The sequence below is a fragment of the Eretmochelys imbricata genome, chromosome 25 (assembly GCF_965152235.1).
Source record: "Eretmochelys imbricata isolate rEreImb1 chromosome 25, rEreImb1.hap1, whole genome shotgun sequence".
NCBI classification, from domain to species: Eukaryota; Metazoa; Chordata; order Testudines; family Cheloniidae; genus Eretmochelys; species Eretmochelys imbricata.
The window spans coordinates 7,122,217-7,148,730 of NC_135596.1; the positions used below are offsets into that span (position 1 = coordinate 7,122,217).

At 53.3% G+C, this 26,514-nt stretch overlaps 2 protein-coding genes across 2 annotated transcripts; one reads left to right on the top strand and one right to left on the bottom strand.

Annotated features, from left to right (window-relative positions):
• Positions 1 to 228: 228 nt before the first annotated feature.
• On the top strand, positions 229 to 11,153 carry AMH (anti-Mullerian hormone). Its single transcript, XM_077842105.1, has 5 exons — positions 229 to 1,551; positions 5,026 to 5,204; positions 8,268 to 8,391; positions 8,800 to 8,983; positions 10,008 to 11,153. Exons 1-5 carry the CDS (start codon positions 924 to 926, stop codon positions 10,924 to 10,926), a joined length of 2,034 nt encoding a protein of 677 aa, XP_077698231.1. The 5' UTR covers positions 229 to 923; the 3' UTR covers positions 10,927 to 11,153.
• A 2,516-nt stretch (positions 11,154 to 13,669) lies between these two features.
• Positions 13,670 to 26,308, bottom strand: JSRP1 (junctional sarcoplasmic reticulum protein 1). Its single transcript, XM_077805461.1, has 6 exons — positions 26,191 to 26,308; positions 22,394 to 22,440; positions 17,689 to 17,839; positions 16,806 to 16,958; positions 15,220 to 15,314; positions 13,670 to 14,248 (listed from the first exon to the last, which is right to left on the bottom strand). Exons 1-6 carry the CDS (start codon positions 26,306 to 26,308, stop codon positions 13,670 to 13,672), a joined length of 1,143 nt encoding a protein of 380 aa, XP_077661587.1.
• Between the last annotated feature and the right edge of the window lie 206 nt (positions 26,309 to 26,514).

Here is a 26,514-nt window from a genome sequence, read left to right on the forward strand (position 1 = left end):
TGTGAACCAACAGAAAGGTCTGGTTGTGTGTTGAACTTGGAGTTGAAGACCCAATTACCTTTTAAACACCTGTGGGCATCAGATTTCCATGGAATAGATGTGGGGGCCAGCCTTAGCCGTTTGGTACTGTTGGTATCAGAGAAGGTAAAAAAGGAGAAGTTCCAGTAGCTGTTATAGCCCAGTGGGGACAGGCTATTGTCGGATTGTTCCCTATGTTCTCTAATCCAGTCCAGTTCTTGCCTCAAGGTCTGAGGCTTCCATTTACTTCCCTTGGGCAACCCCTTCCTGATGCTCCTGCAGAATGAAATATTTTACGACCCGAGCACTGAGTTTTTTGGGAGGAGTTGGAACAGAATGCGAGTCTTTATGAGGTGACCTCTCTAAACTGTCTGCAGAATGGAAGAGCTGGTGCTCCCAATAATCAAGGGAAGCTTCTCCGTAGAGACAGCTGGTCAGTCTAAACCTACCTTCTCTCAATTTCTTCCCATTACCCCTACTTATACCATTCCTTCCAGTCTAACCAATTCTGACCCCCTGGATGTTTCAAGTCCTAAGAGAAATGTCTACCAATCCCAGTGAAGATTCAAGCCAGACTGGCTTTTTTTTCTCCCCACCCTTCTTTAAAAACATCTTAAGTCAAGGACAAGCATCCCTACAAATAAGGTAAACAGCTTTAATTTTATAACATTTCCAAGCGCTAGATGTAACGCCAAAAATAGAACAGAAAAACTCCTTTGAATCGGCCCTCCCTCCTTTATAGCACATTGGCCTCTGAATTTTTCTCAAGGGAGGTGTGTTCTGCATTGTCAACCCAAGGTCACTTTGTTTGAACGGGAGATGCAGTCCTCCCCTTACATAAGTGTTTCGAGGGATGCACTCGAGTAACTCTAGCCTCGGAGTTTAGCGCTGCTCAGAGCTGGAACATGAGGCCCGTGCTTGGAGCGGCTTTGCTATGCCTGCTGCTACTCCTCCCCTCGGCTGCTCTGCCTAGAGAAGGAGGCATTGGGGGAGGACTTTCACCTGTGGAAGACCTGGAAATAACCTTTTCAAAGGAGTTGGGACTTGGAGAGGAGCAGAGAGAAAAGGAAGACGAGCACGTATATGAAGGAGCAGAACCCAACTTAATGGCATTAACGTCCAAGGCCACAGCTGCCACTCATCTTCTGAAGAGTGACAAGCCAGGAGATCATGCCAAAGGAGCAAAATGCCGTCAGCTCATCCCTGAGGAGGCAGTTTTCCCAGTTCTAGGGTCAGATTCCAGCCTGCCCCCTTGGCCCATGGGTGGGCTGGAAGGGCCAGTGTGCATGGTGAAAATGGGCAGGAGGCACGGCTTGGGACAGAGTCACTTGGAAGTCGTGGGGGTCCTTACCAGCTACGAAAGTGATTTCCTCAAGGTGGTGAGACGTTCAAGCTGGGATCAAGGCCAGTTGGAGACCTTTGGGATCTGTCCTGCTGAGGAGACCCATTCTGCTCTCCTGTCTCTGAAACACATCAGTGCTCACTTGGCTGACCCAGGGGAGAACAGGTTCCTTGTGCTGCATCTTGAAGAAGGTATGTGCTAAGAGAACCCTGAACTGACCGACGGGTTGAGAGAGATGCTCAGATACCATGTTGATAAGTGTGGTATTACCCTGCAAATATTGCTTTGCACACGAAAGAGGGAGGTTGGTAGAGGATGAAGTGGGGGAGGGAAAGAGAGTTCCTCTCTGAGTAGAAATGACCTAATCAGTATACAGAGTAGCAGCCGTGTTAGCCTGTATTCGCAAAAAGAAAAGGAGTACTTGTGGCACCTTTGAGACTATGCTCAAATAAATTTGTTAGTCTCTAAGGTGCCACAAGTACTCCTTTTCTTTTTGCTAATTAGTATAATAAACTTCCCATTTGTCTTTAGCCACCATCTGAATTGTGGTGATCACCTCGAGTGTGTCCCCATCCCTAACAACCTCCTATCCTCTGCTGTGACTTCCAGTGTTGCTGGGTTAATGGACTCCACCACTGTGCTTGTTCCTGGCCTTCAAGGGCTGTCTCACTGGTTCCTCCAATATTTACGGTAAAATCCAAAGGATCAGTTTAGACCATGTTCTCTTATTGGAGAAAAGAGGGGGGAGAGAGGATATGTTCCTAAAGGTGGCAACAATGTTCTTGCCTGCTCTTAGCAGTGACCCAGTTCATAGAAGCTCTTCATACCCCAGCGGTGGACCGGGCATAAAATCCTAGAGAGAGCCGATTGCTGAGAACAATTCACTCTTGTTCTTTCCTCAGTAGTGTCGATCTCCTGTGTAAAGTCTCCAATCCCGTTCTTGAAGCATATCTCAGTCCTTGCTGCCAGGGTGAGTTTGCCTGTGTAAAAACCCTGCAGTTCCTCCTTTGCAGTACATGGCACGAGGACTCTTAAGCAGGCAAATGTGAATGGATCTGTCCAGGTGTAGCCACCCTGCACGCTTACCCTGGGGTGGGTGTGAGGAGAGGGCAACTTTGAGAGTCTCCTAAATCAGTCTTTGGCCCTGTTTGCCCTGGCAGCCAAGTCTGTGTCTGAGGGATCTCTTGCCAGCAGCGTTCTAGCATGGGCAGGGATTTGACCTGGCTGAGAACTGTGCTAGTTAAAAAGGGTGAACTTTCTTCCCACTCCCCTACACCCACCTGCCAGCCTACAGCATATTTAAATATATAACTCTTAGTGTTGGCTTGAGATGGTCAGATTAGATGATCTTAATGGGCCCTTCTGGTTTTGAAATCAGTTTAGTCATATGCAGCCACAATGTCAGTGTTCCCTCGCTTTGCTTCTCCAGGTCAGGGGTGGGATCATGTCCATGGAGGAAAAGGTAATTCAGTCTCCAAGGCACGTCCATTTTTTTTTGGCCTGTCTGCTCTGGAGCTGGGTTTTGTTCCATGGATGCCTGCCTGGCATCCCTGAGCACCCAGCAGCTGTTGAAAACTCTGCTGACTTGGGCTAGGTTTGAACCAGCAACACAGAGCTGGATAGTGCTGGCCCTGGTTGGCAGTGCCCCGAGCTATCCAGTTCATCCTGAAGCATGACTTTGCATTACTGTTCTTGGACAGAAAGAAATCTTGGGCATACTTGGTGAGAGAAACCACGCGATAACTGCTCCCAGGACAGTTGTATTTCATGAGCATGGCTCTGAATAATCTGTTAGTTCTGGCTGGGGGAAGCTTCCCAGGGCCTGCAAAACAGCAGACCTCTTTTGCTGTTAACCATTTTTTGTACCTTTTTAGTGAAAACGAATTTGCCCCCCAAGTTAGCAAAATGGTGTCCCCTAAGCATTCAACCATATTTTGCTGTAGTATCACTTGCATTTGCTAGTTAGCACTAGTCATGTAACTTAAGTAATGCAAAGTTGTTAAGGACGTTCTTGCAAAACCAGGTTTATGGAGGCTGCGTGGTTTGTTGGATTGAATAGAGGCCTGGGAGTCAGGACCCGTTCAATTTCATCTTGGCTCTGATGCCTTTCCTAATGCTCTGATCTCTCCAGGATCACCACACCCAGCACCACTGTAGTCAAGCTCCTGGCCAGACTCAACGGCACGAGTCACTTAGCCCAAGCTGGTACCCAGTAACTGAGGTGCCCCAAATCAGTGGCAGTTTCTAAACGTTTTTGGTCTTAAACTCCCTCTGAAGCGTCTGGCACCGGCACTGCAGGGAGACAGGATACTGAGGTAGATGGACCATTGGTCTGACTCAGTCTGGCTGTTCGATGTGGGCATCACTCCTCCCATTCCAGCCACCTGGTCCCTGCTTCTGAAGAGGCTGTAGCTTCTGATCCAGGATGTGCATTTTGCCAGGGCGGGTTATCGTTAGGATGAGCAATTCACCTTGCTCTGTGGCTTGGAGATCTTTGAATGACTTCCCCATTACTGCTTCTCCTGCTGCCTCCTTTCTAGGGACTTCCTAAATAAATCCGTGGTGAGCCCCACAGGAATCAATGGTAGGATCTTGGGCTCCTCTTAGAACAGCTTGTTACAGGACTAGCTTCTGCCAGAGAATGCATTTCTGATATCCTCCAAGTGCCTTATCCCATCTCCTCGAAAGACCTCCTGCTGTGACCGATTTCAGGAGGCCACACACACACACTTATCCTGGATGCTGCTGTGGGTATGGAGAGCCATCAGCAGGAGGAGTGAGAGCCTGGAGAAACTAGACAGGTCAGAGTTTGAAAAGGGGGAAGGTTTCAGTCTTGTAATGAACTGGGTGCAGTGTGTGGGAGAGTCTTCTAAGGGGCAGGGTCTGGGCTTTCGAAGCAGGAAGATCTGGATTCTGTCCTCAGTGCTACTGAGAAGTGCAGGCTGGACATAGTGTCCAGCACAGTGACAGCCAGGATGTGCTCATTGGAGGGCATCCCACTGAGCCCAGAGACACACGGAAATTGCCCCTTGCTGCAATGTGTAGGTACAGCCAGGATTTGTTAAAGTGGCACCTGGCTTGATCTTGGCTTGGAACAAGGGCGGGGCAAAAATGTCCTGAAATTCCATGCTGTGGGCAGGGCAGCAGGAACAAATACCTTCTAATGCCTCCAGTGGACAAAGGGCTGGGGTAGATCCCTGTGGCAGCCCTGAAACGAAAGGAGCCTAGGAACCGGCAGTTCAGACAGGGATCTATTCTGCTCATTATCCTGGCTCCAGCAGTGGCCAGGGCCAGCACCAGCTGTTTCATAGGAAGCTGCAATAATCCCAGCAGTGGGTGGTGATAGAAAAACCTGCCTATAGGGAAACTTCTTCTTAATCCCTGGCAGTTACCGATTGTCTTATGCCCCACGACAGGAAGGTTTATAACTCTAATGGTTTTGTTTTCTAGCTAGTGCCAGTGTGGATTCCTCAGCCATTATCACAGTCTGCCTAATCCCCTTTTTTGTTTTTTTTCTGGGTTTTTTTGTGTGTGTTTGTCCCTTGAAATGCTTGGCCTCTGACATCTTATGTCCAGGAGTTCCACAGGTTACCTGCATGTTAAAGGTGTATTTCCATTTACCCGGTGAGAGAGTCATGCTGTTTGTGTTGGCTTTTCTCTGGCAGTGAAGTGGGATGCTGAGACAAAGCTCAGGTTTAAGCTGGCTTTTCAAGAGGACGTGGGGCGGTCACTTGGAGAGCTCCAGTCTGCCTTGCTGGTGTTTTATCCTGGAAGCAGGGAAAGGAAGGGCAGCAAAGCAAGAGAGAAGCTCCTGGCAGCAGGAGAAGGGCTGCACCAGAAGCAGGTAAGCAGCTGCCCATGGCTGGCTTTCTTTATCGGTGCCCAACTGCTATGCGCAGAGTAGGCACAGCTGAGCAGTGGCAGGGCTTGCTCCCCCCCCCCACCAATATGCCTAGTCCTAGATCAGTAACAGGGCTCAGTCTCCACGACCCAGTCAATCCGTGGCCCTCTCTGCTGCTCGCAAGTAGCATCTGCCATGATGGGGTTTTTTGCAGCATAGATCCCCACACTAGAAGCTGGATTGGGACCTGGCACAGGCAACCAACCAAGAAAGCATGTTGCTTTAGGTTGCATAGGTCACCTTGAACCATAACTTTTATTTTATTTTGTGCCATGATTCTGGTGCCCACCCCTCCACCATCCCCTCCATGGATTCTCTTGGAGTCCCTGATGTAGTAGGTGGAGACTTGATGTGCCTCGGTGTTCCTGTAGGTGGCGCTCTTATCCCATCCGCTAAATCGAGTGCTGTGGGAAAGAGAAGGGAACAGGGATCTCTGTGTGCAGCCAGAACTTCCCATGCTCCCTGGTGAGGAATGCAGAGAGCTCTCAGCTTCCAGGGCGGGGGCGTTGCTCGCTATCAATTCATCACCCACTCACTGGCCAGCACTGCCATGCTCCAACCGCTCCAGCATCAGCGTGCCAGGCTGTGTCCAGCAAGGAGAGGCAGGGGTTACTCCTGGCTGCGGCACCCCATGTAACCAGGCAGCCGGGGCAGATGCACCACCGCTGCTTGCCTGCTGCTCTGTCTCCACATGAATCTGCTGATAAAATGCATCCAGTGGCCTGAGCTGCGAGTGGCTCTGCTCTGAAGGGCGACTGTAGAAACGGCCCCGTAGGGCTCTGTCTGTATTGGCCGTTGGGGATTCCAGCTCGAATGTGCTCACTTCTCGTGGGGCATGCGGTGTCCTTGAACTCGTAACCACAGCCCTGGCTGGGTCATCAGCAAGGAATAACACTGGCGCCTCTATATCTAATTGCATGAGCTAAAGGACCAGTTTTGTTGGCTGAAGCAAACTCATAACTGTCTGTACGTGTTATCCCCACTGAAGGGGGACACAAAGCCACATGGGTCGCTGGCATTACACCTGCGGACTCTAGCTGGGCTCGAGTACCAGAGCACCGGGCTCTGGTGCTAAAAGCAGCCCTGTAGATGTTCAGGCTCTGAAGCCTGGCAGGGGCGGTGAGGGGGCTTCAGAGCCCGAGCTCTGGCCTGAGTCTCAATGTCTACAGAGCTGTCTTTAGTGCTGGACTCGGAGCGTGAGCCCCGCATGCTGAAGGCTGTAGAACTGGGCTCAGACTCGGGGCCGCGGGCTGCCATTTGCCGTGTAGGTGTATCCTGCGAATGACTCTTTCCCTGTCTCACCTGGCCCGTCACCTGTGGTAAGAGTCTGCGGGCCAGATTCTGCCCTTGGTGACAACGGGGTTGAACAGGAGAAATGAGAGGCTAAACTTGGCCATCCAAGGGGAATCAAGTACAGTTCCCTGGAGGATGCACATGAAGGACTAGACTCCAGTGCCCTCTCCTGGAGCTGGGCTGGCCTGGCAGCGCTAATGGGAACAGACTCTGGTGTCTTCTACAGCTGGGCTGATTGGGCTCTGATATACACACGGGGCAGAGCTATTGAATAAGGATGAGGCGTTTTAATGGTCACTTTTCAGAGCAGAAGTGCCCACGAAGGGCCGGATTGCCAAGAGCTCAGCCGCCATATGGGCACTAGAAAAATCTGGCCGCTTATTTAAGTGCTTTCCATCAAGCAGTTCTGCAGCAGAAGGGTGTGATGGGGCGCAGTGCCCCCTACAGGCACACCTTTGCCATCTCACTTTTTTGCAGGAACCATCCCAGTGAATATTAAACCCCCTAACCTTGGTGCTTTCTCTCTCAGCACGGCCACTCCCTGAACATCTGAGAGCCAGGATTTGTTTATATCGCTGACGCAAACCAGGCTGTCACAGCTGATCCCACTACAGGAGATTGAGCCTTGTGCATCTGCTGGATTTCAGCTCCCAGCGGGAGTGCGCAGCCAGCTTTGTAGAGCTGCTCTGCACATGTGATCTGAGCCTGTTTGAGGCTGAACCACTGAAAGGAAAAAAATACAGAGACAGCTAATGGCGTTCTGCTGGTGTCCAGCCAAATCTTGTAGGGTTTTGCCCTGTGTTGGGGAAGGAGTGAATACAGGAGCCCTGTCGGAGGCAGTGGCAAAGCTCCTGTTGCCTTCAGGGGGGCAGTAAGGGACCTGTGCTGGAGCAGGCATGTGAGACCGCTCCCTTGGGACACACTGGAGAGCTGGTCAGGCTCCTCTGGTGTAGAGCTGCCCACGGCTGGAACAGGCAGCTGCTCGCCTTCAGGGGTCTGCCACCCAGTCGGCTGCACAGGGAGAATCCCACGCAGCTTAGAAGCTCCCTTGTTTGTTTAAATCTGAACTTATGACCAAGCCCCAGGCTAGGTGGGCTCAACGTCAGCGTTGCCAGAATGGCGGTCTGGGGGCAGCCCCCTGAAGGAGCAGGGGGAAAGATTCTGTGGCTGCTGTGGCCACTGCTACAAACTCTGAGTCCTTTCCTTTCCAGCATCTTCCAGTGCTGAAGAGATGGAGCCCCACCCCCTCCGCCCCCATTCCCTTTTCTGATCTGTTCCCCAGGGGCATGGCCCTGCCTGCCCCCTCTGATCTCTGCAGCCCTGGGAGCAGCTCAGCAGATGCGCTGATAAGCCCGAAACAGCCAGGAACAGATTGTAATGCTGCCGTCAGCATGTAGATCCCAGAAGGAAATGGACAGAGCTGCCTTTGTAGCCAGAAAGGCCTCTGGTTTGCAGGCAGGGGGAGATCCAGACCAGACGCTGTCATTCCCCTCCAGCTCTCGAACACTCAGTTACCGCCAATTTATATTCCTTTCACGCTCGGCTGCCTGGGCCTCTGCAAGCCCGTCCCCTGGGTACCATCTGGGCCTGCTGAGCTCTTGTCCCAGGTATGGGGTGAGCCAGGCAGGGACGGGTTCATGTGCAAAGGGTCGCCCCCATCGATCACCCCTTCCGCTCTCCTCCGCCTCACCCGGGGCTCCGCTCTCTCTGCAGGCTCTCTGCCTCTCCAGGGATACCCGGTACCTGCTGCTCGGGGCCTCGGTGATGTCTGCCATCCGTTCACACAGGCAGCTCAGCTTCGACGTTTCCTTGGCAATCCGGCGTCCTGGTGACAGAGGTACTTGAGGGGTGCCCCTAGGCAGCTGAGTTCTCTGATGGCAACTCTTCCTAAGAGGGCTGGGGGGCCCGAAGCCCATTGGGGTCTCAAGCGTCAGTGGGGGGGGAGGCATGATGGCAGAGATAGCTCCCACTGACTGCCCGCTGTATGCAAATGGAGGGGTTATCCGCGTAGGCAGCACAGCCTAGGGGTTAATGCGGGGGAGTGGCAGCCCAGACTCCTGGGTTCTATCCGGGGCTCTGGGTGACCTTGGGAAAGCCCCACATTTTCACCCCCAGGTGTACTGTGTGGACAACTCTGGGCTCCACCCCAGGGGCTGGGTGGGTGTCTGGGGAGGGCACCAAGCCCCTTAGTGGGAAGGCGCATGCTGCTGATTCCCTCTTCTCCTTCCTCTCTGCTCCCTGCCAGGCTCCCTCCTGCCCCCCCTGGAGGCCCAGCAACTGCTCTTCGGTGCAGACGAGAAGTGTTTCACCAGGATGACCCCAGCCTTGCTCTTGCTGGTGAAGCCGCGATGCGAGGAAGACGCCCCGTCCCCCTCTTCCTTCCTCTCCGTGGGCGGTGTGCTGGAGACGGTCCCTTACCCACAGCCCAGGTGTGCAGGCTTTTGGGATGGAAACGGGGGCAGGAGACTGGGGGTCTCCCCAGCTGAGTGATGGGTGGGAGGGGAGCGTCTGCCACTCAGCTGGGGAGACCCCCAGTCACCTGCTGTCAGCTCCGAGCAGCTCTGCCTGCCCTAACACCCCGGCTTTGCCCATGGGTTAGAACTGAGTCAGAGTGTCTGACGTCGGAGCTGTGCCGGTGCTGGGCATGGGGGGGACCCGATGGACCTGGGGCACAAGAGGCGGAGTCCCAGGAGACAGGTTCTTTCTGGGCTGTTCTCCACGTCCAGGGCTCTGCAATGGGTTGGCTTCTTTGGGGGCAGCCCAGTCACATGCCGAGGGCATTTCTGAAGATTTGGGGGGGCAGGGGCTGATGGCTTGGGGAAAGGGCTGCCCCCAGCTCTGAGGGAAGCATGTTCCCCTTTGAGGGCCATGTGAAATGAGTTGGGTGGTTCTCAGTCTTGTTCTTGGGAGACCTGCCCTCCAGCCTGTCGCTGTTCCAGCACAGGATCCCAAGGGACAGTGAGCCCCGCAGATGGTGCCGCGGGACGGTGGGAGGGGGGCATGGGTGGGAGGCTCATGCCGCTGCACCTGCTCTGTGGCTAGTGCTCTGTTCCGGTGGCTGCCAGCTGGGCACCATTTGCCAGCACTGAGCTCCCTGTGGGGCACAAAGAAAGTCACTCGGGCTCCAGCCCCACAACATTCCTGGGTTGGGAGACCTCTCCAGTGCAGAGCCCGGCAGGGGGCGTGGACGTGCTTGGAGACTGGGTCAGGCAGAATGGGCTCTGCAGTGCCTGTGTTAGGGGCTGAGCCCTGACAATGGCATACAGCAGGAGTGGGGCAGGGAGTGCCAGGCCCTGCAGTCGGTGCCTTGCCCAGTGGGGGAGGGGAAGCCCCTGTGCCCATTGTGGGGAGGAAGGGGGGCTGGGCCCTATGGGGGAGAGGGAGCCCCCAGGCCTGTGGCTGGGCCCATCGCATAAAGGACCCTTTGTGATCCGGTCTGTGCCTCCCTGGCAGCTCGCCCACTGGCGGCAAGGCCGAGGAGCCGGCCTCTAATGCAGCTGCTGGCCAGGCCGATGCTTCATCGCCAGCGCCCGGCAACCACGACCAGTTCCTGGGCAGCCTGACCAGGTTTGTCAGCAGGGTCCTGAGCCCCTCAGGGGAGCCGCCTGCTGCCTCCGGCCTCCACCACTGGCTGGACTTCAAGACGATGGAGACGCTTCCTCACCAGCTGCTCAACCTGTCGGAGCAGGCAGCCCTGGAGCGGCTGGTGCAGTCGGACGAGCCCCTGGTGCTCCTGTTCCCCCAGAACAGCCAGGCCCTGCTGGAGCAGCAGTTCGGGCACTGGCAGTTGGAGGGCAGACTGCTGCAGCTGCTGCTGGAGAAGTTCCAGGCTGTCATCCAGGAGCTGAGGGAGATCCCAGCCTTTCAAGCCAACACTGACCTCTTCCAGCATCTCCTGGCCTTCTGCTATTACCCCCTGGGGTCGGGCAGCAGCGACCCCAGGGAGCTGCCCCGTGGCCACCGGAAGCTGCACACACTGCTGCTGCTCAAAGCCCTGCAGACCGTTCGCGCCCACTGGCAGGAGAAGAGGAAGGTGTCCCGGCAGAACCGCAGCGCTGGGCCCCAGGCCTGCTGCCGGCTGCAGGAGCTGACGGTCGACCTCCACTACGAGAAGTTCATCATCGTCCCCAAGAGATACATTGCTAACAACTGCGAGGGCCCCTGCCGGTTCCCGCTCTCCACCCGCATCCCCGACTACTCCTCCCACACGGTGCTGCTGATGGGCATGCAGGAACGGGGCGCGCCCCTCCGGCGCAGCCCCTGCTGCGTGCCGGTCAAATACTCCGACAAGGAGATCATCAGAATCACCACGGAGGGCATTCAGGTCACGATGTTCCCCAACATGGTGGCAGAGGAGTGTGGCTGTCGGTAGAGACGCCCGGCCTGTCCCGTCTCTCCCTGGCGTCCTTTGGCCTTCGGAGCTTGGAGGGAGGCGACTGAGCTGAGGCTGGGGCCTGGGCTGTTGGTTTCACAGCTGCCTTTCCCCAGCAATACTGGCTTGTTGTTTCCCTCTGGCCCTGGTAGGTTTATGGGCCCATCACGCTCCAGGAAGCTGAGGGCAGCCCCAGGCGTGTCTGCCCCCCTGGGCCCACAATGGCAGCAGAGCACAGGGGTGGCGCAAGTGACGTGTTCCTGGAGCTCAGAGGGCAGCAATAGGCCAAATCTGACCCCCCCCATCCCCCCTCCAGCTTTGTTAGAGGTGGAATGTGGAGCGGCCATGGTGGGCAGCAGCACCCCGGCCCCTCCCTGCCTGATGCTTGTATGTGCAGTTATTTATCAATATCTTATGGTTTCATTTCCCACATTTAGTGCTGAGTGTGCTGAGGGCAGGGGACGTCCCGGGGGAAAATCTGTAACTGGGGGAGGGGGAGTCTGTCTGCATACAGGAGATTGATGCAAACATGCCTGTGCCACTGATGGAGGCCATGGGCTAGGTCGGGTGCTGGGCTTTGTATACAGGCCACTTCATCATGGAAGCAGAGATTCAAATCCTGTGCTGAGAGGCAGGCCTGGCATAGCAGGGGCCTAGGGAAGGCTGGGAGATCGGCCTGGTGGAGCACGGGGTGCCGCAGAGCAGGTGTGTGGTGCATTGGGAAGGCAGGGCTGGGATCAGGTGGGGGTGCTGCAGGCCAGCCATGAGGGGCATGGCATTGCTATGGGTGAAGCTTGCCTAGTCTCTCAATTCAACTCCAAATCCGCCCCAACATTTGTGCGGTTGAAGACAGGAAGATGGGGTGGGGAAGGGTAGGGGGTTGCAGTCTGCCCCAGGGGTCTAGCAGGGTGCTGTAGGGGCAGCTAACTCAGCCCCACATGGAGGGAGTGCGCTGTGGCTCTTGAGAGCAGTGGTTCTCAGCCCGCAGGCCGCTTGCAGCCCAATCGGCACACAGCTGCAGCCCATGTGACATCCTCAGGGCCGTACAGGGAGCGTATATATTTTGTGGATGCAGCCCCTATAACACACACACAGCTGCACATGCAGCCCCCAAGGGTAAATAGGTTGAGAACCAGTGCTTTGGAGCAATGCTTTGAGGAGGTGGCTCCTTGACAGCGGAGCGAGAGAAGGAAAGATCTGCTGCTCACCAGGGCTTTGGGGACCCTCCCTCACTTATCGCAGCTGGCTAATCCCAACGCTGGTGGGCGCACACCCCCTCCCCAGACCAGCCAGGGCTTTGCTTGGGTGCAGCTCACAGTCAGCCCCCTGGTGCAGAATCCCCGAGTGACCTGGGGGCTTCTGCAGCTCCATGGAAGCTGATGGGGAGCTCAGGTTACAGGCCTTTGCCACGCACCTAGTACTCTGCTGATTCGCCTAAACTTATAAAAATCTTGACCCAGATTTGTTTTTGAAACCATTCAGTTTAATACATTATTAAAAAGGACATTTTTGCTAACTCAATAGAGGTCAGAATAAACTATTTACCTCAGCTGTTTGGGGCTGCAGTGCTTCTTGTGTTCTTACTAAAGCATTGAAAAGTAGCATACTTTGCTTGTGTTTCTGTACATTCAAACTGCCCCTGAACGGGGCCGCATGGGAAAATAGGGGGTTGTGCCTTTTTTGCTCCTGCCTTAGAAAGAACTAGAAGGTTTCCCCCACCCCAGCACCCACCTGCTTGGCTTTGCCATTAGCCCTTCAGCTTTCCTTAGAAGTCTGTAGGGATGACTGGAAAACGAGTAGGATTGTAGCATCGTGGTCACCATGGAGGTCTGAAAACTGAATCGTTGAAAGGGAATGGGATTTCGATTCAGGCTGTTAGAACCTTTGTCTTTTGGTTTGGTTTTGTTAACACCCATTTAATTCAGATGTCTGACAAACAGTTGGGAGAAAAGCTCTCCAGGTTAAAAACTGACACCTGTGGACCCTGAGAGAGCTCTTCGAACACGCAAAACCTCCAGAGAGTTCTCCAGCAATACCTGGACAGTCTGATTATTTCTAAGGTCACAAAACAAGCAGAAAAATATTTCTGGTGGGGAACCTCTCATGAAGCAAGAAATGACAAACATCTCCCCCCTTTTCGGCTCTCCTTTAAGCATCAAACTCAGGGCAGCCCAAAGTTGTGCCGGAGGCCCATGACAGCACTGGCTGCTCTCCCACTCCAGCAGCGATACCCAGCGCTGAGGCAGGGCTCCACATGGAGATCTCAAAACTTCTCACCTGCACTCACAGCGACCCCTGAGCCATAGCAAAGTATCATCATCCCCATTTTACAGCTGGGGAAAGACAAGGCACAAAGAAGTGACACAACTTGCCCAGCACCACCCAGCAAGTCAGTGGCAGAGCTGGGACCAGAACTCAGATCTCCCACCGCCCACTCCATGGTTCTAATGACAAAACCCCCCTGCCTCTCTGTAGCCACAGGCAGGGACAAAGCTATCAATGGCAGGTGTGTTTAATTCCTGGGGAACTCGGCAAACAAGCAATGTTTATGGAGGGGAAAACAATCGCCAGCAAATCTCTCACGTGAGCGTGGCTCTCGGGGATGAAAGGACAGGCTGGTGCTGGGCTGATTAAGCACTGCCTTCAGGCTGGAGCCTTGGGGGGCAGGGAATTTGGGTGCCCCCAGATTCAGTGTTGTTCAACCGCCTTGCTCAGGAATATTCAGACGCGAGAGGGCAGGTTCTCAGTCGTGCCTCTTGCCTTCCTTGAACTTGTGCTGCTCCCATGGCTTCCGGCCCTTGTGCTCACCTCGCTGCTGCTTAGAGTCCCGCTTCCAGCTTTCATCATGCCTGTGCTCCTTGCGACCTGGCCCTTGGGCTGGGGAGTCGGGCTTGGGGTGGTGGCCCTTCCCCTCGTCCCGCCTGGGCCGCTCCTTCCCCTCCCTCCGCTTGCCCTCCTTCCCCTCCCCCCGGGCTCTCTTGCTGCTGCGCTGCTGTACCTCTTCCTCCTCCTCCTCCTCCTTTTCCTCTTCTTCTTCCTCCTCAGAGCCTGCTAGGGGCACCCTGTGCATTTTGCTGGCCTGGCCCTCTGCCGGCCTGTCCTTGGGCTGCATCTCCTTCTTGCCGCCTCTCCCCAGCTGAGCTACCATGCTCTCTCTGGGCTTCTCTTCCTCCTTCTCCAGCGCGCTCGGCTTCTTCTGCCCTCTTCTTGGCTCTGCCCTGTCTGGGGAGTCTTGCTGCGTTCCTTCCACCTCAGCTTCTGGATCTTCTGCTTCTTCCGGCTCCAACCAGCTCAACCAGTTCTTGAAAAACCACAGCTCTCCCTGCAGGGGAAAGCAGCACAAGGCAACGTGCCCACTCTTACCCTTGGGTCCTAGGCCAGCCCGGGGCGCCAGGACCCTTGTCTGTCTGTCCGGCCATTGCCATGGCAGCTGGAGCCAACGCCAGCTTTCAAGAAGACAAAAGCAGTTCCACGCAGGACCCTGCCCTTGTTCCCTCCTGTTTACACAGAGCCTTGGCCCCGCTCTACCAGGCTCGTCTGTGGCCCCAGGGCACTTGGAGCAGCAGCCAGCCAGACAAGGTCAGCGCTCCCGAGTGACTGCAGGGCAGACCTCCTACCTGTTACAGAGAGGGGCTGGGAAGGTCAGTCACTGCTAGTGCAGACGGGACCTTCTCAGGGGGTATCTGGTGCCAGGGCTCTACCAGCTCAGCACTTCCTGAAGCTAGGCCTGATTCTGGGACATGGCGAGTGTCCCTGAAAGTGCCCTCAGTTTCCATCTACTCCAGGGGTGCAGGGGCCTGCGTCTTGCAGGATTGGGCCCAACGAGCCTAGACTGGCCTGGCTCCTCTTTAAATGGGTCCCAAGGCTCTCGGTGGCTGTGGCCTGCCCCTGCAGCCCTTCTGATGGGCGTCACCCCCTGATTTCAATGGGACTGACTGCTTGTGTGAGTAAGGGCTGCAGGATGGGCCCTGTCCAAGGTGGAAACCATCCTCAGGGACTCGAGGGCTCGGAGGGCTCTGTGCTTCAATGACGTACTGGCTGATTTTCTCTGGTTTGCTTGGGGGGAGGGAGGGGAGGAGAGGATGGCACACAGACACCTCCCCCCCCAGCTCCCTCCCTGACAGGGTGCCCCAAATGGGTTTCGCTGCCATGACCTCTAGCCCAGCACGCGAATGCGATCACTAGTGGAGGGCAGAGTTAAAACCTTCCCCTCTTCCCCCCGCAGAGCCCAATGGCTGCTTTTCGGAGATGGTGCCTCCAAGGCCCCTCCTGCACTGCGGCTCCTCGCCTTACCCTCTCGCCGGCACCATCCTCAGGCAGGCTGCGCTCAGGCTGGGCCCACAGTCTGGGCTGTGTTTCGGGAACCTCGTCGTCTATGTCGATGACGTCTGGGAAGGGGGAGACAGTGGGCAAGTTCAGCCCTTTGGAGATGCACAGAGGGAAAGACTGTGCAGTGTTCCTGTGTGCTGGTACACAGCCGCTGCTTTCCACCCCAGAGCTGGTTACACTTCAATGGGGAATGCATTAGAAAGAGGCCCAAACCAAAAGCCTGACCTAGAACTGCCTGAACAAGGAGGACAGGCTGGTTCAGATCTGAACAGGTGGTGTGGATCCATTTTGTTTCTAGATCTATAATATCCAGGGCTCACAAAGTGCAGTACCAAGGCTTGCCTTCACTCCCCCTTGTGGAGGCTTGTCAATATGGGATACTCCAGGAAATTAATCCAAATTAATTTTTAAAGTGGATTTGTTAAACCACATTAACTTGCTATGTGGATGCTCTTATTCAGAAAAAATGGCTTTTATCAGAGTTTGCTTAATTTGCTTCCAAAATGAATTAAATCTGAATAAGATAATCATACAAGGATTTAATGTGGTTTAACTAATCCACTTTAAATTTACACCTTTGCTTAATTTGGATTAATTTTCCTTAGTGTCTCCATGTAGGCAAGCCCTGGGCGATAGGCAGGTAACTATCATTATCCTTACAGATGGGGAAACTAAGGCCCAGAGCGAGGACAGGCACCATTTTCAGAGTGCCCACTACTTGTGGGTGCCTTTGTTTTTTTTGGATGCCCTGCCTGAGCCCTCTTTTACCACCCGGTCTCAGTATGGCTGGTGGTGCCTAGTCTGAAAACACTACCCTACGGATCTAGGTGTTACAGGTTACTCAGTTCTGCTGCCTTAGCTAGTAAGTGCTGGAAGAGCTTCTGTAACTGGTTGGTTCCTGTGTGCACAGAGATCTGGTGATGGGTTTGGGCTCCCAAACAGATTTCTTTACACAATTCCAGTTCACAGTTAAATCCTCAGCTTCCAGGCTTAGAGAATTCTGCTGGAGGAGTCTGAGTCCCAACAAATGACAGAAAATGGCCACAATCTGCCCTGCAGCTCGCGGCCCTGTCCATCTGTCCTGGGCTAGCACGAGGACCCAGTACGGACACCGCCCAACAAGTTTATCTGGCAGCAGGAGTTCGCTTCTTGCTTTCCAATCTGCTCAAAATCCCTGGGCCCGGAGTGCGGAGACCCAGCTCTGCCGCAGACCTGCTATGCCAGCTTGGGCAAGTCCCTTCGCTCTCTGTGCCTCTGCTTCCCCTCCCACCGGTCTTCCCTGGGGTGACTGTAAGCTCTTTGAGGCAGAGATGGCTCTTGCTGTGTAATTTGCACAATGGGGTCTAGCTGGCACTGCTAATATTAACGCGCTACATGGTCAGCAGCAGAGCTAGCTCCCCCCCCGTCCCAGTCCTGTGTTTCGGTCCCGCGCCCCCTGGGTGTGCAAAGGGGGGTCCGTCTCCACGCCCAGCACCCCCCAGGACAGGCTGCTCCCCGGGACGACCCTCGATGCTACGCAGCTCCCAGCCTCGCTTTCTGACGTCTCTCACCTTGGAAGACCTGGAAGCCCATGCTTAGCAGAGCGACAAAGGAGGCGACCAGAATGCACTTGTTGAGGGTAAGCCCCTCCCAGGGGCTCTCCTCCTTCATGGGGCCGATGGTGCAGGGCTCGGCCTTCCTTTTCGTGGGAAGGGTCTTGGGAACTTGTGAGACACAAAGAAAGTGATGTTACAGTAGGGGAGCAGGCCTGACCTGGGGGAATGGGCTAAGCATGCTAAGAGGGGGAACAGGGATCCCTTAACATCACCTAGTCTGGCCACAAAGGAGACATAATGGTACGATCCCAAGGGACTCCTGTCTGTCCAGTTGTATCCCAGCTAGCGGGGAGTGTCCCCATCGCAGGGCTGGGAGCCTAAGGAGGAGAGGAAATAAGTGGGGATCCTCACACCCAGCTCCACCTGGGGTTCACTGGCTCCCCCTGCGGGGAGGGAATCAAGCTACTCCGGTTTGTGCAATTTTGTGTGGCTCTACCGGCAAGGTTCAAAATGGGCCTATTATAAACTGTCCAGCATGGGGTCGGCTGGATAACTAAAGTCCGGACTCCTGGATTCTGTTTCAGGCTCAGTGACTCAATAGGGGCAAGCCACTTAGGTCAACATTTTCAAAAGCAGGGCCCTAAAGTTTGGCAGCTCAATAAGCGGCCTGGTTTTCAGAGGTGGTGGATACCTGCAGCTCCCCGTGGAATTGGACTAGGATGATGGAGAAGAGAATTCATTTCTATCACCATGCTTTAGGGTTCAGCGCTCCCGGGCTGATGGGAGAAATGGAGACCGAAGGGTTTGTGCCTCACTCACTGACACAAGAATTGCTAAGCTGCTTTAAAGAGAGGATTTGTACATCCACTATGTTCCCGCACACTACACACGAGGGTACCTTGTGGCGAAGCAGAGCTGGCTGTCTCCTCCACCATTTCTACCCTCGTCACTGTCTTCTCCGTGACTGGGGCGTCAATCATGCTTTCCACAAACTCGTCTAGATCCTTCTCGACGACGTGCAGCGTGTTCCTCTCCTCCTTCTCTATCCCCTGAAAGATGAAGGAAAGTGAATGTGTCACATGGCCAGCACAAACAGGGCAGCCAGGGGAAGAGAAGCAAAACCGCTCAAGCGATCTGTCTGCAACTGATATGGAGAAAAAACAAGCAGTGTGGTTGTAACCCACTGGTGCACGGGTGTTCTAGGGCCCCTTCTGTCCCCAGTCGAGAGCGCAGGTGGCTGATAGGGCCCTAGCTAGGAAGCTGCTTTGCTCCATAGCTTGTGCTTGTATTCGCTGGAGGTCCCTGGTTCAGTGCCTGGCACCTTGGCCGTCACATGATTGGAAGACGTGAACATGGGAAACAAGAAATACGTTCCACAATGTATACTTGACTTATGGAACTCACCGCTGATGGACATTATGGAGGCAATTACATTAGGAGGTTTCAGCCAGGATGTGACAGGTGGCTAGAAATAAGATGAACATATACAGCTATGCTAAGCTAAAAATGGCAAGGGTACTGTGATCACACCAGCTCCTGAAAGTTAAATAGGGCTGGGCTGGGCTGAGCCAGGTCCTGGGGCAGGAGGCCTCTAAGAGGAGGCCTGCTCCTGTAGGAAATGACTTGGTAGGTAGCACTCTTCTTTCTGATACTTTATCGAGCCAATGCCTCAGCAAAGTGCTGGGGCGGGGGGGCTGTGCTGCTGTCTTTCAGATGAGATGTAAAACCAAGGCCCCGACCCATTCTGGTCATCACAACAGTGGAGGCTTTTACCCTGGGGGGTTAGCTACATTCCAAACCAGAGACAGTTTGGATCCCCTCAGCAACAAGCTACAATGATCTGAAATGATGTTTGCAAGATATGATTCATCCACCAGATGTCTCTAGATGCTGCCTGCACAGACTTCTCGACAAGACCGTGGTGCCTCGCAAAGAGGAGACACGTAGCTGGGACTCAATCTGTGTGAAACCCTGGCCGTTTGTCTGTCTGCAGTTCGTCATTTTCTTTAGCAAACACCTCCTGTTTAAGGCAGACTGATTCCATATACCAGCACGGTATTCTTCTCCACTTCTTGACCAACTATCGAGGACTAAGGACTGTTAAACAGCTATCACCCTCCACCCCAGAGGTGGATGAACTGGACAGACTGCCTCCTGGCCTTGACCAATCTGTGGGACTCGCAGCAGACGGCAACGCAGTTCCCGGCAAGGCTGGTTGGGCTGCTCACAGCTCTCGTGTTTACAGTGCATCCCCCCCGCCCCACCACTAGGGAAGAGTCGTTGGCAGGCAGAGAGGACGGGAGAGTGGGTCTAATGAAGGGAACAAGGACACAGGGGGGCTGCAGTTTGTAATGTGATGGGGGGGGGGAGATGCACCACTGCCCTCTGCTGGAGAGAGCCAGACTCACTCACACGTAGTCAATTATGAGGCCCATTAGCGAGTGCTGCCTAGAGAGGATAAAACTTTAATACTAGTGCCAGCTGCTGGAGTTCTCCCTGCGGTCAAGTGACAAGGCCTATATTTGGGAGCGGTTTGATTCCCTATGCTGCACGTGGGCAGTTTAGCTAATGACTGCGCTGGGCCACGTTTGTACCCCTGGATCCATTCTCATGAGGCCCTATTCAGGGCCTGCCAAGCTCTGCGGGCCATGGCACGCTGAGGAGTCAATGGTGGTGGTACAGTGCCTGCCAACAAGTGCTCTTTGAGTGTCAAAGCCTAGCAGCCAGAGAAGAGATGGCAGCACAAAGGGAAAAACCTCAGGGGTAGGGGAAATATTCATTACCCCACTCTCGGTCTAATCTCACAGGCTCGACATGTTGCTTGAGGATCCACTGTGAAGCTGAACCTGACAGGGTCCGAGTATCAGCCACAGTGTGAGAGATCTACTAGAATCCCCTTCTGTATTCGCTCTGCATCTAAACACTCCTGCATTATACAATACCCCCCAGGGCACTGTCCCACTCTGCCCCAGAGAGCCTCCTCTGGAAACTGGCTGGGGCTGTGGGGGGAAGCGGTGCCGTGCTGAGCTCGGGATACAATCACACTCTTGTTGGGTTCATTTTATTTATGTGATTGAATCCCTGGCACGTGAATGGGAGCCAAACCTTTGGTAAAAGGCATTTTGCTGAGCACAAGCGCTTTGCAGAACTGCTTAGCTGCAGCCGCTAATCCGCTTTGACGTGTCTGCCCAGAGGACAACGGATCCTTTGGAGAGAGGGAGCTTAGAAATGGAGATAAATTAGGCATCGAGGCCTGGTTCTGGTTCTAGTCCCTTCCTGCTAGGGTACAGAGAGACCAGGGCTCCTCCATGAATCAAACTGCAGAGGTGCAGTACGACTGACTCATCAATAAATGTGTCAGAGGCACCGGTTCACAGCAGATGGGGGAGAGCTGCCAGTCAACTCGGATCAGTGACAGCAACAGCTGACTGATGATACCTTTGGCTCTGACTGCGCATGGGTGGGCTGTGATTCCCCACAAAGCCCCGAGGAGGCCATGTTTCCAGCTAAATGTTGCTGACAGAAAGGACTCTTGCTTTTGTTCCCAGTGGGGAACATTGGAATTTCCTCACCTGCATAAAGCCAATAGCCCAACCAGTCCTGTAGTTTGGATCTGACTGCGGCCAATGTAATGTGCTTCAGGGGAAGGTGGGAAACCCTCACGGAATCATCGAACTGTGAGAAAGCAGCTGCTGCAGGGAGTCAGTCCTGACTCCCTCTGAGGATTAGTTTACACCTTGAAGCAGGAGGACTGATTTCTTTTATAGTTTTATCTTAGCTAGTGTCACTAGACCCAACTGACCCCGCCCCACTATCCCTGCAGCAAATTGCTGGCATGGAGAGAGGGGTTAAAAGAAGGAGACCTAGCCCAATGCAGGGCTGGCCCAGAAGGAGTGCAGAGAAGCCTGCTTACAGCCCAGAGACTGGGGTAGCTCGCTGGGTGGATAAGGGATGAACCGACCCTTAGGAGAACGACTGGAGTACTGGTTATTGGAAGACAAAGCCCTGAACAGAAGGGTGGGGTCCCACTGAAGGTTTGCTGCATTTCCCTGTTTTGAGTTGTGGTTTTTCCTGATTTCCTTGGACCTTAGTACCCTGGAAAGGACTGAAGGGTGCCTTGGCTGGAGGGTTAATGCCCAGCTACACTGGACCCCGTGAGAGACTGTGACCTACCAGTGGATACCTGAGGCTGGGTGAGTTGTGCCCTGATGGGCCATAAGGGGGCTGTGTACTGGTCCATCTGATCACCGTGATGTTCTAAAGAAGGTTTTTTCTCAGCAAATTGGCTTCCTTTTCATTTCAGTGAGTTCTCTCCTGCTATTCTGTTATGGGATGAGGTAGGCAGGAGGTCTGATAAATGCTCCTAGTCTTATTTCTTCCATTATCACGTTCTCAGTGGTATTTTCAGCAACTCCCCACAAGCCCAATGTATTGGCACCCCAGAAATTCCTCTATCACCCCCCAGTGCATCTGCATCAGCTTCCCAAACTCTCCTTTGCATCAGCACCCCTGAGCACCTGCACCCCACATCCCAGCTCTTCAATAATCTTTAAGAGCCTATTCTCCTTTGCACATTCTGCTGCTTGTTGGATGGTTAGTAACGGTGCTCTTCCTGCCCAGTATCTTGTCTCCTGCTGCCTCACACAACGCCAAGTTGAGCATAACCCCTTAGCCCTAGTAGTTTATGGGAGGCAGTTTTCCACACCTGTGACTGGTCTCTTCCTCCCTGTTCCCCTGAGCCAAGCTATGTCTTATGCCTACAAGTAACAAGCAATGGTTTCCTTGCTGCTTTCCTCTTCTACTGTAAGGCCTTCTGAGGCACTGTTGCCTAGATCCTCAGAGGTATTTAGGTTCCCAACTCCCACTGAAATCAATGGGAGTTAGGGGCCTAAATACCAGGGAGGATCTGAGCCTGTATGTCCTTACTCCTGTAGAAGTCCTGGAGCTGATGAAGCAGAAGTTTTGAGAGCACATGCCACGAGCTCTTCCCCCAGGGAATGGAGGGATCAGGACAATGAGCTATGGAGCCTTTCATGTCTAGGTCCAGCCCAGCTTGGTAAGAACTGCAGATGGCTTCCATCTGATGGCTGTGTGGTGGCCGGTGTTAAATGATTGATAGGAAGTGGGCCTAGTCCCAACAGAAACCTCCCCCCCTCCGGCAATCTGAGGCCCAGGACTGAATGGGCCATGGGACTCCCCTCCGACGTACAGGGGCAGCCCCTCCTGGCCAGAGTTAAGGCACATTGTCACGACAATACAGTGGGTGCTTGCTCTGCACCTGCACCTTTGCTGTGGGCAAGCGGAGGTCTTCACTCTCCAAGGCTGTCAATCCAGCACCTCTCACCAGGGCTAATTTAATCTATCAAAATCATAAGAATCCAAGGCCCTGCTGCGATTTAACTGGATATACCAAGTATGCAGGCAAAACTTGGGAAAGGGCCCACCCTGCCCCCCAAGATCCAAAGACCAGGCCTCTGCTGCCTTTCTTGTAGGCCATTAAGGGCTGTTGCAAACGTCTAGTGTCACATCGCCTGGGCCTTCAGCAGCGAGACCGTAAGGCTGGAGATAGTTATAAACAGGGTTACTGGACAGATGCTACTTACATGTGAGCTGCTGTTTAGCTCCTCTTCGCTTTGTGGCACCTCAGCATCTGTGAAAAACAAGTGCAAGCAAGATAAAACATACATTATGTTATAAACACAAAGTATGGACAGCACGAGGGGCTCATAGCATGTGATCATCTTGCCACCTAGTGGCTGGCCTGCAGAGAAGATAAAAGCCTTACTACTACCACATCAATAAATTCTCCTTTCACTCAAGGAGCTGTGCATCTGGACCCAAAGGTCCTAGCCTCTATATAGACCACAGAATCGTAGGACTGGAAGGGATCTCGAGAGGTCATATAGTCCAGTCCCCTGCACTCATGGCAGGACTAAGTATTATCTAGACCATCCCTGACAGCTGTTTGTCTAACCTCTTAAAGATCTCCAATGATGGAGATTCCACAACCTCCCTAGGCAATTTGGTCCAGTGCTTCACCACCCTGACTGTTAGGAAGTTTTTCCTCGTGTCCGACCTAAACCGCCCTTGCTGCTATTTAAGCCCATTGCCCCTTGTCCTATCCTCGGAGGTTAAGAAGAACAATTCTTCTCCCTCTTCCTTGTAACAACCTTTTATGTACTTGAAAACTGTCACCATGATGCCCGTGGCCCATGAATTCGTGCCGGATCCCAGGGCTGAAGTAGTGCTATGTTGTGCAGTGAAGAGGATGCAATTACCGGGGAAGATGTCTGGGTGCTTTTCTCAAATAAGTAAGCAAGGCAGGTTTTCACACATATAATTAGACGTAGTAGGCAGGAGTTAAAAGCCAGTTCTCAATTTGCCACACTGAAAATTCACTTTCACAGCAGCAGCCCAATTGGCCTTCAAAAGAAAAATCTGGGTGTAGGAATGGAGCCTCTAGCTGGCAAGCGCCAGGCTACTGGAAGTGATGGGACAAACTCCCTGGACCTCCCAGGCAAAAAAAAAGCTGAGGGAGAAACAGTGATGTTCCCCTCAAAACACATTTAGCTGCTGGCCAGGCCTCCTGGCTTCCTTCTCTGCTCCAGGGATGCACCGAAAACAGGGTCAACGTCAGGCAGTGCTAGAAACTGCAGCCACAGGTGCAACCGTGCAGGGGAGGTATAGCTCACTAAGGTCTTCGGTCCCTTTTCTGTCCCTTTGTATTTCAAACTGACTGGCAATGGCTGAGGGCCTCCCTCTCTAACCCAGGGGCAGGCAAACTTTTTGGCCTGAGGGCCACATCGGGTTTCCAGCATTGTATAGAGGGCCAGTTAGGGGAGGCTGTGCTTCCCCAAACAGCCAGGCGTGGTCCAGCCCCCACCCCCTATCTGACCTCACCCTACTTCTTGCCCCTGATATGCCCCCCCGGGACTCCTGCCCCATCCAACCCCCCCCCCCAGTCCCTGTCCCTTGACGGCCTCCCCAGGACCCCTGTCCCATCCACCCCTCCCTGTCCCCTGACTGCCCCTGGAACCCCTGTCCCTGACTGCCACCCACTGCCCCTCTCCTTCCTGACTGCCCCCCTGGGACCCTTGCCCCCATTCAACCCCCCTGTTCCCTGTCCTCTGACCGCCCCGCCCCCTATCCACATCCCCGCCCCCTGACCACCACCCCACACTCCTCTGCCCTCTAGCCAACCCCCCCTGCTCCATGCCCCCTTACCGCGCTGCCTGGAGTGCTGGTGGCTGGCGGCACGACAGCTGCAGGGCCCAGGGCACCAGGACAGGCAGCCGCGCCGCCCGGCTGGAGCCAGCTACCGCGCAGCCCAGAGCACAGGGTCAGGCCGCGGTGAGCTGAGGCTGCGGGGGGAGGGGGCAAGCCTCCTGGGCCAGGAGCTCAGGGGCCGGGCAACAGGGTCCCATGGGCCGGACATGGCCCACGGGCCGTAGTTTGCCCACCTCTGTTCTAACCTGATAGAGCCTGAGTGACTAATGACCTGAGATGCACAAGAATCCCCTGAAAAATGGACAAGAATCCCCTGAAAAATCCCCCAGGACTGCAGTGTCTCAGCTGTATGATCTGCAAGGCTAGAAAAGGACACTGGCTGCAGGCTGGATGCTGGTTATTGTCATTCCTGAAACAGTGATCTAAAATACAGTTAGCCTGAGGAACCCAGCCTTACTTCAGAGCTGAGATCTCAGAAAACCCCTGCACTACAGAAGATGACAATAACCCCCTGGGAAGCTGAGAATTTTTGTTTTCCAGTGGAATATAACGTTTATATCTAGTCAGAGCAGACTGAGAGACACTGACCCCTGGGTTACCATCTTACTCCCCCCCAACCTACTTCCACAGCTACATTTACAGCCCACTAACTGGAGCCCTGCAGCAGCCCCATCGGAAGGGATCCCAGCTTTCCAATGGCATGTAGTACCAGGGGCCTGAGCGTTAGCAGAGCGAGCACCCAAAACTGCAATTGGCGGCAGATACAAAGCACCTCTGAAAATCGGGTCCTTATGACTGGATCTTGAGACTCTGGCTGTTACGCTTCATTTGTGATGTGATGTTAAAAGGAAAAGCAGATTGGTACTTGGATTTCTCCGGTGGCTTGATACAGTAAATACGATGATGCAGTCATTGCATGATGGGGTTTCTCCTTATTTAGCTCTTAACTGTCATTTTCTATTTCCATTGGTTTGGCATGTATCAATGTTCAACATAAACTCATTAAAATAATGCCTCAATTTAATGAGGCTCTGTCTATCTTGGGGCAATCTACAGTATTTACGGGTCCCATCCGGCCTCATTGACGTCAATGGCAAAATTTCCTTAGTTTCAGTGGGGGGGCAGGATTGGGTGTGAATTGCATATGATGTGTGTAAACGTTCATCAAAGCTCTGGAATTTTTTAACCTTCGGACTACCAAAGGACTTTCAGGACCAGTAAGATTCCCCACCTCCACGCCCTAGCACTAGTCATGGACCAATGAATAGTAAGAAAATACAGATTCCTGAAATGTAATTTAAAAGGTGATGTCAAGAGAAGAACAATTGAATTTGTCCCTTTTTTCTTTCTGATGTGTAAAGAAGGCCTAATTTATTTATTAATAATTACAAAATTCTACTTGTGTTTTGCATTAGAAATATCAGGAATGTTAAATCTGGTCTTCCAGAAAACAGGGAGTCTTTGATATCCCAAAGAAGACCCAGAGTTATAGACTGGAACCACTTTCTGATTAAAGATGCAAAAATGAGGAATCTTTAACAAAAGAGCTTTTCTCCCAACTGTTTGTCAGGGTTTGAGTGACAGGCATTCCCAGAACCATACAATCCAAAATATTTTATGCAGTCTGAATAAAAAAGACTTCCCCTCTCAATCCAGTGTTGCTCTCTTGCTATATATGTTTTAACTCTACTAGTTCCCCAGACATCCATACGGTGTTCTAGGAAAAAGAGTGCAACGGCCCTGAATTCCTAGTATAAGCAAACATGCAGAAAAGAGAACGTTTAAAATCTTCTGTTGGGCCTTTTTTAAGTAAAATGAAATGCTATATAAAGAAGCAAAACTGTGCATAAAAATCTCATATCTTCTCCTTTAGAGGTCACCTTTAAAGAATGAGGCAAATAGTCCAAGGCCTACATTCCTGACATGGATCTTACCACATCTCGAAAAGCCCGCACTAAGCTCTCTGCAAGTTCTAAGGTCACTTAATAATTTTCAATAAGCCATTCTCAATGCAAAGATCAGGATCTTAAGCATATAATCCCCTCACAAGACACCTCAAAGAACATTTCCAATGGTGTCAGCACAGACCAAAGCCCTTTTAACTCCTTGGATGCAAGAATAGCCTGTGCATCCATTGCTGGGGAAGACCAGCGTCACCGTGGGGGTGAGGTACCTTTTCTCACGTCCTCCCTCGACAGCCTTGGAATGCTCTCTGCCAGCCCTGGCAGCTCCTCTATGGCCTCAGGACACTCCAGGTCTCTCTCCAATACCTCACAGGTGCCTGTTGCCATGTCGCTTCCAGGGAGTCTTGCTAAATAGAGAGAGGGGTAAAAGAAATGCATCGCATTCGGCACACAACGCAGCTGGCAAGGGGGAGCACTGGCATCCAAGACCATGGAATTCAGGTGGAGTGCCGGAATGACACACATATACATGTAAAAAGAAAAGGAAGACTTGTGGCACCTTAGAGACTAACCAATTTATTTGAGCATAAGCT